Source organism: Seriola lalandi, unplaced genomic scaffold (assembly GCF_002814215.2).
Source record: "Seriola lalandi dorsalis isolate HSWRI2012SDOR001 ecotype SW California unplaced genomic scaffold, Sedor1 jcf7180002054497, whole genome shotgun sequence".
Classification (NCBI taxonomy): Eukaryota; Metazoa; Chordata; class Actinopteri; order Carangiformes; family Carangidae; genus Seriola; species Seriola lalandi.
The window spans coordinates 127,617-139,932 of record NW_019525050.1 but is presented as its reverse complement, the minus strand read 5'-3'; the positions used below and the strand labels follow the sequence as shown (position 1 = coordinate 139,932).

Here is a 12,316-nt window from a genome sequence, read left to right as displayed (position 1 = left end):
AGTAAATAGTTGTTTATCTTATCGCTCCCGTAGCATGCTAATTCTGTTGTTGTTGAATTAGCAAAACAATCCTAGCGTTTTCTTGTTCAAATATAACTTTGCGCTACAGTTGCAAGCACTAGCTTGAAATATGGACAGAAAACCACAGACACATTTGTTACTACAGCCGCATGAGGCTGCTAGCATGCTAATGGTTGAGACTGGAGGAATTTATGTTGTTTGTTTTGGTTAATATGGCAAATTGTTCAGTAGCAGATTCTCATTTATGTCATAAAACACAAGAAAAAATTAAAGAAAGAGCAATTAAAGAAACCATCTATTGGAAAACACATGATGTTACTGGTGCTAATGGGAGAAAAGCTAGCTAAACAACCGGGCTGAGCTTCGGATCTGCATTCACTCTCTTTTTCCGTACCTCTCCTATGGCTGTTTACACCTGCCACACCCTGGCTAACTCTTGTAAGACTAAAACCTTTTTAACTTCTGTTTAAAATGTGAGGGGTCGTTTTGTCCTCTGCTTTCTGGTTTCATTGCATGTTCTCACAGCCCGTCTGCTCCTCTGAATGAGCTTCTAGCATTTCTTCCAGGCATGGGTCACTCCGCTTTGGTTTTTTTCAGCCTCTTTCCTGTAGTAGCTGCATGTTTACAGCACCAATGCATTTTACCGCCTCCCAGTTTCACAAAATAAATATGTGACGCTTTCACTGTGATTGATTTCTCCTCAGACGTGAACAGCTGCCACGGACAGTGTCAAAACGGAGCCACTTGCAAGGTGAGAAGCTGAAAGGGTCTTTTTTTTTCTTTCTTTTTAGCTTTCAACAACAGAGGTCTTTATTTTATTTATATAATTATTTAATGCAACATGACACAGCAATGAAGTAATGGAACAAGATTATTGCTGATCATCAAAGTGCCTGTCAGAACATAAAAGAAGATGCTCAAGGGCATTTTGGTTTTAAAATACTGGTTACCAACTTGTACTGAAAAAAAGTGTTTTTTTTTTTTTTCTTTTCTAATATTAGTGAATAATTATAAAATAAAATACAGGAGAAATACCAGCCTGGTTTCCTTATACAGCTTCTTTTATCTGTGTGTAAAAATGCAAAAGAAGCTGTCAGCAATATTTGACACAAATACTGACACAACAACCTGAATCAGTGTTGAAAACTAAAACAACATCCAGTCATTCATTGATTTTTGACCCAAATGTCCGAAATAATAATACAAATATTATTTCAATGAGCCATATTATTACGTTGGAAAAACTGCACGTGTTGATAGACATTGGATGTTTATTGATTGAACATGAACCCTTGTACATGAGGCAGTGTTTCTACTTTTTGCAGGAATTTGTGAAATCCTATAATTTCATACAGTTAGATCTTGCAGTTGCAATTGTTATAGCTCCCGTTATCCTGGCGTGTCTCTGCAGCTTAGTGTTGAAGTTTTAAATTTGGCAGAAACTTACAAATATTTTCTTTGATGATTAATAAACTGTTGATTATATAATTTATATTTATATTTTTTGTTTTGTGCAACCAATTGTACAAAAAAGAGTTTCCACTTAAACTGATAGAAACTAAAACATAATGTTATTTTAATAGTTATCAGATAGACATTTCTGGATGGTGCTTCCTCAAAGACTCAGAACACTTTGTCACACTCACTCACTTTGACACTTAAAGGAATAAATCGGGAGCTCTGACACGTTGATGACTGTTGTTGCTGATTTCTTGTCTTGTCTTGTGCCAGGAGGTGGCCAGAGGCTATCACTGTGTTTGCCAGCCGGGATTCGTGGGCCGTCACTGTGAGGTTCAGAGGAACCGCTGCTCCAGCAGCCCATGTAGGAACGGGGGCCGCTGCCACGCCCTGCTGGACGGATTCATGTGTGAATGCCCCCAAGGCTTCGCTGGTACAACCTGTGAGGTGAGGATTAAATCCAGCTAGTAAAGTACATGGTAAAAAAAAAAAAAAAAGACAGTGTGATGCTTCTATCGCAGCTATATTTGTGGTGAAAACATTTCTTAACTTTCTGTTTTCCCTCTGAAGGTGCAAAACGACCCTTGCAGCCCAAACCCGTGTCACAACAAGGCCCAGTGCCACAGCCTGATGGGAGACTTCTACTGCAGCTGCCCAGATGACTACGAGGGCAAAACCTGTTCAGAGCTCAAGGACCACTGCAAGACTAACCAGTGTCAAGGTACCACAGCATCTGGAGAACCCTTTGTACAGATACTTTTAACTTGACCTGTTGGAAGATGGAGTCACCACAACGTATTACCCTGCTGATAATCTCTTTTCCACCTTTTAATTTATTTATTTTAATTTTTTTACCCCAAAGTGATTGATAGTTGCACAGTTGCCGTGGCAACCAACGACACCCAAAAGAGGGTATGGCACATCTCATCCAATGTGTGCGGACCCCACGGCCGCTGCATCAGCCAGCCTGCGGGGAACTTCAGCTGCTCTTGTGAGCCGGGATTCACTGGCACCTACTGCCATGAGAGTGAGTCATTATTAGCCCGACACACACACACACACACACACACACACATACAGACTATATTTATCATCAGTTACCATCACTGGGAACCACATGATTCTTACGGTAATTCACACTCCTGTTTCACTAATCATCACTGTCTTAGATTAGTTTATAGCAGACAGGGGAAAAAACACAAGAAGGAAATCCAGAGGAGAACATGAGCAGGGAATTGCTGCCACAGATATTATTGTGTCTGCCGAGAAATTGTTCACATCAGATTACTTTTCAGTTTTTGTTTTTGAATGCTTTTCAGATTTTTGTACTCAAACAAACATGCTCTTTTTTTTCCAAAGAAACACATTTATGACTCAGCATATGTAAATATCTATCTCCACTTTCTCTGCAGACATTAATGACTGTGCATCATCCCCCTGTAAGAACGGAGGCACTTGCATCGATGGGATCAACTCCTTCCAGTGTTTCTGCCCAGATGGCTGGGAGGGCAGTCTCTGCGATGTTGGTGAGTGTGTGTGTGGGTGTGTGTGGGTGTGGATGTGGGTGTGTGGTTGTGTTGAAGGGAAGAGGGGTTTTCATGGTTCAGTGTGAGCAACAGCACAGGTACACAGTTCTCATGAGTCACGTAACCTGACATAATCCATCCTCGGGCCAAAAGGAGAACCATGGGAATGATCAGCAGTCTGAGAATCTAGTGGATGACAATGGAGGGTTTGTTTGTGAGATGAAGGCAAGTGGAAAAATGTGGTAACTTCACCAGCTGACAGATTCTATCTGTGTTGGGAGCTTATGTCATTGGCGAGTGTGCACATTTGCAGATGACACTGTGACTTATATTATTCTACATATAGTAGTAGCATACCTACATTAATATTTCTAGGGAGAGCTGCTCCAAAAGCAAAAAATAATAAACGAGAATAATCAACCATTTTGAGACCAAATTAAATATTTAATCAAAATCTCTGATTACACTGATTTACATGATCCTTCATTCATGACTGCAGTGTGAACATCAGCACAAAGGAGGTGTGATTCTTTGATTCTGTTTAACTTTATAAGAGTGTGAGTTATTCTCCTGCTTCCAGACCATCGAGGTGATAAAATCAATATAGAATCAATATCTAAACGAACCTGTTACTGTGCTGACTCGTCGTTTGACTTTGTTCCAGATGTGAATGAGTGCAACAGAAACCCCTGTCAGAACGGAGGCCAGTGTGTCGACCTGCTCAACGACTTCTACTGCAACTGTGTGGACAACTGGAAAGGAAAGACCTGCCACTCACGTAAGTCGATATGAGTGTGTGAAAGACTGTAAAGAAATCTGTGACTGTAAGTTTATGTGTAAAAAAACAAAAAAGTGATAGAAAATGGAGGAAATATACATATGTGCATGCTAAATGCTTAAATCTACACTTTTGAGAATTAAAGCACTCAATCTAAGGAAGAACCTGAAATCAGTGGATCAAAAATCATTAATTATTAGAGAAAGTAAATGATTTTAAGCTGGAATTGTACCAAAAACTATGTTGATTGTTATCAATGAGCTAAAAAGTCAGAGCAAAGAAAAGCTCAAGCAGAGCCCAAGACACTGATGAGTGGCGTCTTTGTCTTCACTTTCCCTCTTCTCCAACATGTCAGGTCTTATGTTTTTTAACTGCCTCAGCCTCTTAATCTTCTATCTGAGGCATGGTGCCCTCACTGGCTGCTGTGCAGGCTTGTTCTCCCGTCTCTGAACTCTGCTTTGTAGCTGAAGTAATCGCTACTTAACACTGGCGCTGAGTCAAGTGTTTGAAATCTCTTTTTTTTTTTTCTTTTTCCCATGCTGCCTCGGTCCAGGTGAGAGCCAGTGCGACTCCACTACCTGCAGTAATGGAGGGACGTGTTACGACCACGGAGACTCCTTCCTGTGCAGCTGCCCCTCAGGCTGGGGTGGCAGCACCTGCAACACAGGTCAGGCACACACTGCACTCTAATTACACTGTTATGACTCTGGTAATAACAGTGTAATAATATGATGTGATATTACCCCGTAACGACCTGTCAGACTCAGGTACGCCAGACCAGAGCGCAGATCTCCCACGATGTTCAGCCATTATTTTTTCTTTTTGTAGCCAAGAACAGCACATGCGACTCGGGGCCGTGCGAGAACGGAGGGACGTGTGTCGGCGGAGGAGACACCTTCACCTGCATCTGCAAGGACGGCTGGGAAGGACCCACCTGTGCACAGAGTAGGTCACTGAGCCATGTTCAGCACAGTTGTATGATGGTAGAGTTGGTTGTGTGAGCGTCACTAAATACTATTGACAGTTTAGTACTTTATCCATTTAATCTGATATAATCACCTCGGCCGACTTCATATCCTTGTTATTTTGTGCCGATTATGACTTGGATGTTGACGTGAGTGTTATTCACAGGCTGGGAACTAATAAGAACAGTAACTTCGATATGACATGAATGCAGCATTAGAAAAACTTCACTTATTTGACAGTAATAAAGGTAAATGCAAAACTATAATAATACTAAGTAATAAAAGCTTAAAAAGGAGAAATGAGAGACTAAGACGACCAACTGTCCTGAAGAACTGCTGCAGTGTATGAATAAATGCTTTTTTGCTTGTGGAACAGCAGGAATAATTTTATTCCTTTATAATTAAGTACATTTATTATATAACTGGAAACAGGAAAGGATCTGATATTGATTGTCTGCTTTTTCTCTCTTGCAGATGTCGATGACTGCAACCCACATCCATGGTAAGACAGATTTCTTTTCATTATCCCACTGAAAACTTTCTGCCACTTTTTGGTCACTGTTGCTTGTGCATTATGTTCATGTCTGTGTAGAAAGTGGCTTCAAACGTCTCTCGACACAGAAGGGCAGTTAATATCTCTTCATTTCTTACTTTTAAAATGGCTTCACTTTTTGTCAGCTTAGTTTTTTTATTTTTATTTAATTGGCATATTTTGGTGCTACAAATAGTAGAGTTTCACCTATAAAAATCTGCTTATATTGTCAAAGTTTTTATTAATCTCTTCTCGGGATCTCGGGAACTGATTCCACTCCGGTGGTCTGGACCGGAGCCATAAATCCTACAAACTGTTTACTGCTGGGTGTGGCAGCTTTCATCCTCACCTTCACTCTCAATAATTCAGAAACATCAGCTCTAGTTGACATTTGCATCTTTCCTGAGACACTCTGGGTTCACTCCAACCTGAGACGAAGTGTTTTAACTTGAAACAGAGCGGTGGAGCAGCTACAGGGTTTCCCACTGACTCTCACACAGCAGCAAATCTGATTTCATACTCTGGATTTTCTCATTAAAGACTGTGGATGTTGAGGTGTGAGTGCAGATGTATGTACTTGAATTCATATATGTTTTGATTACCTATATGTTTATTGTTTGATAGTCTGAAACTGTGGCTTTATTTTTTTATTTTTATCTGAATGTGTTTGTGGAAAAAATGCAAAACATTCCCTGATTTTTGCTTCTCAAATGTGAGAATTTGCTGCTTTATTCTGATTTATATCATTTTAAATTAAAAATCTTTTAGTTTTGAGCTGTTAGTCGGACAAAACGAGACATTTAAAGACTTTTTGATCATTGACAAAATTACCGCAAAAACACACAAGTGGGAAAGAAAATCAGGGCGGTGCATCCACTGACAGCCTCTCTGGATCAGAGAGGCTACCCTGGACAAAAGCCTCCCCCCTTCCTCCCCCTCTTCTGTCCTCCTCACCCTCCTCTACAATGACTGACAGGTGGATTAGTGGTGGTTTTGGTTTTGGTTTTTCAGAGGAGGTGGAAGGAGGGGGTGAGTGTGAAGAGACGCCCCCTCTCGCCATTCACCGGCCTCGACCTGGGGGTAGCTGTGAAGAGTGGAGGTGTTGGGTGGGTGGGGGGCTCAGTATGTGGTCAGGGGGGATTTACATATGAAGTCTGGACATTAGCTCCAGCCTGCTGCCAATCAGAGTCTCGGAGAGAACATGGGACAAACACTCACCTCAGTGGGTTAAAAACAGACCCATAATGCCTTGCAGACACTTGTATAGCAGATGTAGATGTACTAAATGTATAGTGTTTGTGTTTATGTTAAAAAATATGATTATAGATTTTGTTAGAACTAAACCAGGACAGCACCAGTGGTATATAAACCAGTGGTAATATTTTAGTTTGCGGTTTCTTTACTTTCCTAATAATTTCCTACAGAGCTGATTTCTTCAGAAGCTCTCTGCAGGATTACGTCATGTTGCAGTTATTATAGTGAAATTTAGAAATAGTACATCTCCTTCTATAACCGAGTTTCTGTGAAAATGTAATGCAAGATACTAGTTGCACAGAAAAAAGAAGTTGTGTTGGAGAATTTGTGACAGTGGTGAAACTTCCTAGTGAATTACAATACGAGACGCCTTTTAACGAAATATTAGAAAATGAGGGAACATAAACCATCTGAGTGGAGTTCACGTCATGCAGCTCCGTGTGCAGGAGGGGACGCAGTCACATGTGTCTTTGTTCCAGGACTAAATTGGAGATATAAGTACATAGTTACCGTGTAAAAACGATGATCTTTTCTCTTTTACAAAATTATTGATTTGTGAAAATAAAATCAGGCCTGTATGGTGTTACATATTTAATCCATATGATGGACAAATGCTGTCATCTCCTCCATTGTAATTTCTATCAATGCATTTAAAGTTGGGCTCTCCCTTCTTTTCACCAGCAACCAGCAGTATATTCATTAAGTATTTATGTCTTTTCACCACTCTTGAGACATAAATCCAAAATAGACATTTTTACATTTTCACAGGAGACGTCAAATAATGTCGAGGAATTTGCCAAATGTGTCACTTTCCAGATGCAGCTCACCTGAAGTCACTGATTTACAGTTTTAGAAAAGCCCGACTGCAGCGAGAAGGAAAAAGATTTTTGTTTTTCAGTTTCATCCATGTGTTTCTCTCTGTGTTTTCTCTGCAGCTACAACGGCGGCATCTGTGTCGACGGCGTGAACTGGTTTCGCTGCGAATGCGCCCCAGGATTCGCCGGACCGGACTGCCGCATCAGTGAGTCCCTGGGAACCGGAGGGGAGGCGTGTGGAGGGGTCAGGTGGGCGGGGGGTCAGAGGTGAAAGGGCGCAGCGGGGGAGCGTGAGTCAATTGTTTCAGGGCGACAGATTAGGAAGCCCCTTTTAGGAAGCCGGTCTTAACCTCTCCCCTCTGCGCTGAGCCGAGGTCAGAGCTGAGGCTCGTCAGACGGGTCAGTGCGCTCTCCCGTGGCCTTCTGGGAGAAATCTCTTCAGAAAAGCCCTTTCAGAACCGGAGTGTTATCCATTTGAAGTGTCTCAAATCAAACCGGTAGAAGCCCATTGTGCACGAAGTGATTCTCTGGATTCCATTGCTTACTGAGGATATTTAAATCTAACATTCAAATCACTGAGAGCTCAGGTTTTTCTCAGCTAACGTGAAGTTGTGGAGGGAGAAAGACTCGAAGGAGAAATCAACAGTGCGAGGAAGACGCAAAGAGATTCCTCTGCTCCTGAAAAGATACTAATGCTTTTCTAGACGCCTCTTTTATAATAACTCAAGATTTAAGATTTGAAGCACAAGAATTTATCTGGAAATTCTACTGACAGAAATTTCCTGACGATCAGAAAGAGATCATAGTTTTTACCCTTGGACCTCATGTCCTTTCAAAATAAGATCCCAAAAGTTAATAACTCTCTAAATACTGCATGTATTCTGTGGTTTTGTTTTTCAGACATAGATGAGTGTCAGTCGTCTCCTTGTGCTGAAGGTTCAACCTGCATGGACGAAATCAACGGCTACCGCTGCGTTTGTCCTCCAGGCCACGCGGGACCGCGCTGTCAAGAGTGTGAGTAATGGAAAAGGTTTTTTTTCTAAGGCTCTTCTAAAATGACTTCACTCTAAAACACCACTATCAATCAGCTGTATGATGTTGGTGGATCTGCAGCTGTATGCTGGTTGAGTAAATATGGAGGCTTCATAACATCTCCTGTTCTCTCCAGTCATCGGACTCGGGAAGTCGTGTCGTCACGCTGACCTGCAGTTTCCTCACGGCAGCCGGTGGGACGAGGAGTGTAACACCTGCCAGTGTGTCAACGGATACGTTCACTGCTCTAAGGTCAGCCTCACAGGGATGACTGATAATATACATAGCCGATTTAATTCGCCCAATATCATAGAAGATGTTATGAAAACAAAGTGACGGCAGTAAGTGATCGAGTCCATGCTCTTCCAGGTGAGGTGCGGTCGTCGGCCGTGTCTCCTGCCAAAGGCTCTTCCTCCTGCGGACGCCAACCCTCCGTCCTGCCCCGGAGGTCACGAGTGTGTGGAGCATCAGTTCCTCACCTGCTTCTCGCCACCCTGCCACCAGTGGGGCGTGTGCTCAAACCCGGACCCACCCACACCTCTGCACACCCGGTGTGAGCCAAACAGTGGTTACCTGGACAACAACTGCGCTCGCATCACACTCATCTTCAAAAAGGACAAAGTGCCACAGGTGAGGGACTGTTTTCTCGTAGATAAAGTTTAATGTTCAACACTTTTCTGTGGTTTATATCAAACACTTGAATATTTTTTGGGTTTGTGTCTGGTAGACACAGTTTTTTTTGACATTTTATACAAAAAAATTGAGCAAATAGCTTCAATCATCCAAAACTGAAATGTTCTGATTAAGCTCCTCAATTTCCCAGAGTGAAAATCTGTGGTTTTACACAGCAGTCACAGTGTTTGACAGTTTATAATTCTTCCTTCTCCTTGGGCAATAAAAACGAAAATGCAGGAAATTTAAAAGAGGAAAAAATGGCTAAAATGGCTCCAGCAATAAAAAATGATGGGTGGCACACTCTGCTTCAAATAGTAATACAGCATTCAAGACATGAATTTTGTGGTTTCAGTCTTCTATATCAAAGCAAGACTTTTAATTCAGAGGGTGTAGCGCTGTTGTAAATCAAGGGACAGACGTTTCTCCAGCCCTGATATCCCTGCTGTGAGTTTGTGTGTTTGAGTCCGTGCGAGTTCTCAGTGGGAGAAAAGTTTGAAATAAGGCTGCGGAGACGGTTTGAAAACCACCAACCGGCCTCTTTTACCCAGTCATCAAGTTATTTTTCATCCCTGTTGATGTGTCGTGTCATAACAAAACATTTGAAATCATTTTATTCCCACCCTGCATTGTTAACGTTCGATAATTGTTTGAATTATCGAATGTTAACAATCCGGAGTGGGAGGAAAATGATCTCAGATGTCTTGTTGCTCGAATCTTCCACCGCAAACGCTCACATTATGCTCTGCTGTGCACTCAGGAGAGTACGTTTTGGCTCTTTTGTTCTGACAGTCTTGACAGTGCGACAGTGTGTGATATATCATCATATTGCCCAACCCGACCATGTAACTTCTTCATAAAGACATTTGTAGGTTTAGCTTGTCCTCTCCCACATGAGTCATCTAGGAAAGAAAAGCGGTAAAGTTTTAGAGTGGGTTCTTATCTTATCTTGAAATAAAAAACTCCAGGAAAAGCTTTTTCGTTGTATTTTGTTGCTTTCTACGGAATCATGAAACCTTACCTGGCATCTTGGAGCAGGTCTGAGTGAAGTTTAAGTAATGGAAATTCATCTGTTCCTGATACTGATCTGAAATCTGTGCCCCCGCTGATTCTGATTGGCTGGCTAGGAGGAATTAGAAAGAGATTGTTCCTCGCCAGCAGTGCAGATACTAATCTGTTGTATCCGTGTGTGTGTGTGTGTTGCAGGGCACCACTGTAGAGAACATCTGCTCGGAGCTGAGGTACCTCCCTGTGACTCAGACGCTGGCCGAGGAGCGAGCGCTGCTCATCCTTTGTGACCTGTCCTACTCCAACGGTGATGCCGTGGAGGTCGCCATGGTGATTATGACACACAAACACACACCTGCCCACACACGCATTGATAACTACTGCAAATATAGGACTTAGTTTTGGGTTGTCCCGCATTTGAGGATGTACCTGGGTACTGCAACCATTCCTACAGTGGTTCATCCATCTCACTTTGATTTTTTCATCAAGTTCTTGCAAATACAACACCCACAAAGTCCCAACGCTTCGGGTCCACCCTGGCTGCCATTCTAACCAGTGAGCCCATGTCTACTGGGAATGAACTATAACAATATCTGAAATGTGTGTGCTGAACACTGGGCAGCTCGAAGACACACCTCTTCTGAAATGCCTCCAGTGAACAAATGAACCACAATGGAAACTAGCAGCTAATGCTATTTCCAGTGGGTTTTGGATGTAGCTTTAGCTGCTAGCGCTAGTTTAGCTCTGCTCGGGTTGCCTGCCTCTCGTGGAAGATCTACAGGAAATATTTGGTCTTATTTACATAGTCTTGTCTTGCTGAGGTTTGGGAATGATGCAGCGTCGCTGCGAAAACAGCCAATCAGAAAGGCTGTAACAGTTGAGCCAGATTATCTAAACCACTTTATTTGGAAATACAAATGAAAGTTAACAGACCTGAAATTTCCAATGATAATGTGCATGAGTGAGTTTAATGTATAAATATTCTCTAAACACACGGAGAGAACGTGCAGGTGAACAGACAGTCGAAGCAACACACACACGATCACACAGCAGCAGATTCAGGAGCTGCTGCCTTCTCTCTCTCTCTCTCTCTCTCTCTCTCTCTCTCTCTCACCCTCTCCACTTTCCCTCTTTTCTTCTCCCACTTTATTAAGTCGCACTTAATTCATCACTGCAAATCATTTCCAGAGGAGTGCAGTAAAATCTGAACCTTTTTCTATTTTCTGTTTCTTCCTTTAAAAAAGAAACAAAAAAAGAAAAGGAAGAGAAAGAAAGAGGCGTTTGAAGCTTTCAACATCTGGATGAGATTTAGCTTTTCTGTTGGAACACCTTGCTGATCTCTGTCTCTTCTTCTCCTTGTTTCTCTTTTTCTTCCTCTTCTTCCTTTACTTCTTTTCAACTCCAGTTTAGTCTTCTCTCTCTTCTCTCTCTCAACGTGTCTCTTTTACCTTTCCTGCTTTTCTGTTTTCTCATTCTCCCTCACCCTTTTCTTTGTCTTTCCGACCCCTCTCCCTCGTCTCTCCTATTTTTTGTCTTGCTCTCACTCTCGGCCACCCAGACTCGGGGGAAATCAGTCACTTCGGGGCTTTAAGCTCTTAATGGAGAGGATTAGCTCTTGTTCCTCTGATGTTTGCAGCCTTGTTTTGAGCAGCAGATACAGGAAGAGGAGTGGCGAGCCTGACATCCACCCAAAACCCCACAACAAGGCTCTTATAAGAAACCTCACTCCCACTTGCTGTCGACTCGTGTTGTAGAGAAATGTCAGTGCTCATTTCCAAGTGTGGGTGAAATCTTCATCATCTCCGCGAGCTGCGCGGAGTGCAGCCGGTTCTCAGCCCCCGAGTCGTGTCGATTCATTCTCGTCCAAGAGCTCTGGGTGTGTTTGTAAACCCCTGAACCGATCAGCAGGCCGCTCCGCTGCGAGGCATCCAACCTGAGCAAGAAACAAGTGGTTCAATATGTTTGAGCATGTGGGAAAGAGCGAGGAGCGCTCGGTTTGGAGAGCGAGCCGTCCCTTCTTTAACTCGACATGTTGAGGCTGCGTCAAGTGCGTTGGAAGGAAAATGAGATGCTCGAGTAGCTTCAGCAAAATATGTGGAAGTGACATTCAGACCTAACGTTCATAAAGTGAGGAGAGTTTTTCACCTGCCAGGTTCCTCACAGTGTCCTGTAAACAGGACGAGGCTTTATAAACTCCTAATTCTGTGTTTCCATTACTGCAAATTCCCTTAAAACACACAACTTCATACTAACAA

The 12,316-nt window shown here is 42.5% G+C and overlaps 1 protein-coding gene across 1 annotated transcript in view; it reads left to right on the top strand.

Moving 5' to 3' along the window:
- Positions 1 to 12,316, top strand: part of LOC111659888 (protein jagged-2-like) — a 52,483-nt gene that overhangs the window by 34,430 nt on the left and 5,737 nt on the right. The window contains exons 10-23 of the mRNA XM_023412983.2: positions 726 to 772; positions 1,753 to 1,926; positions 2,050 to 2,200; positions 2,342 to 2,506; positions 2,892 to 3,005; positions 3,670 to 3,783; positions 4,337 to 4,450; positions 4,612 to 4,728; positions 5,223 to 5,250; positions 7,470 to 7,555; positions 8,250 to 8,363; positions 8,518 to 8,633; positions 8,751 to 9,011; positions 10,260 to 10,391. Of these exons, the coding sequence (XP_023268751.1) occupies positions 726 to 772; positions 1,753 to 1,926; positions 2,050 to 2,200; positions 2,342 to 2,506; positions 2,892 to 3,005; positions 3,670 to 3,783; positions 4,337 to 4,450; positions 4,612 to 4,728; positions 5,223 to 5,250; positions 7,470 to 7,555; positions 8,250 to 8,363; positions 8,518 to 8,633; positions 8,751 to 9,011; positions 10,260 to 10,391 (1,733 nt within the window). The remainder of the gene's footprint in view (positions 1 to 725; positions 773 to 1,752; positions 1,927 to 2,049; positions 2,201 to 2,341; positions 2,507 to 2,891; positions 3,006 to 3,669; positions 3,784 to 4,336; positions 4,451 to 4,611; positions 4,729 to 5,222; positions 5,251 to 7,469; positions 7,556 to 8,249; positions 8,364 to 8,517; positions 8,634 to 8,750; positions 9,012 to 10,259; positions 10,392 to 12,316) is intronic.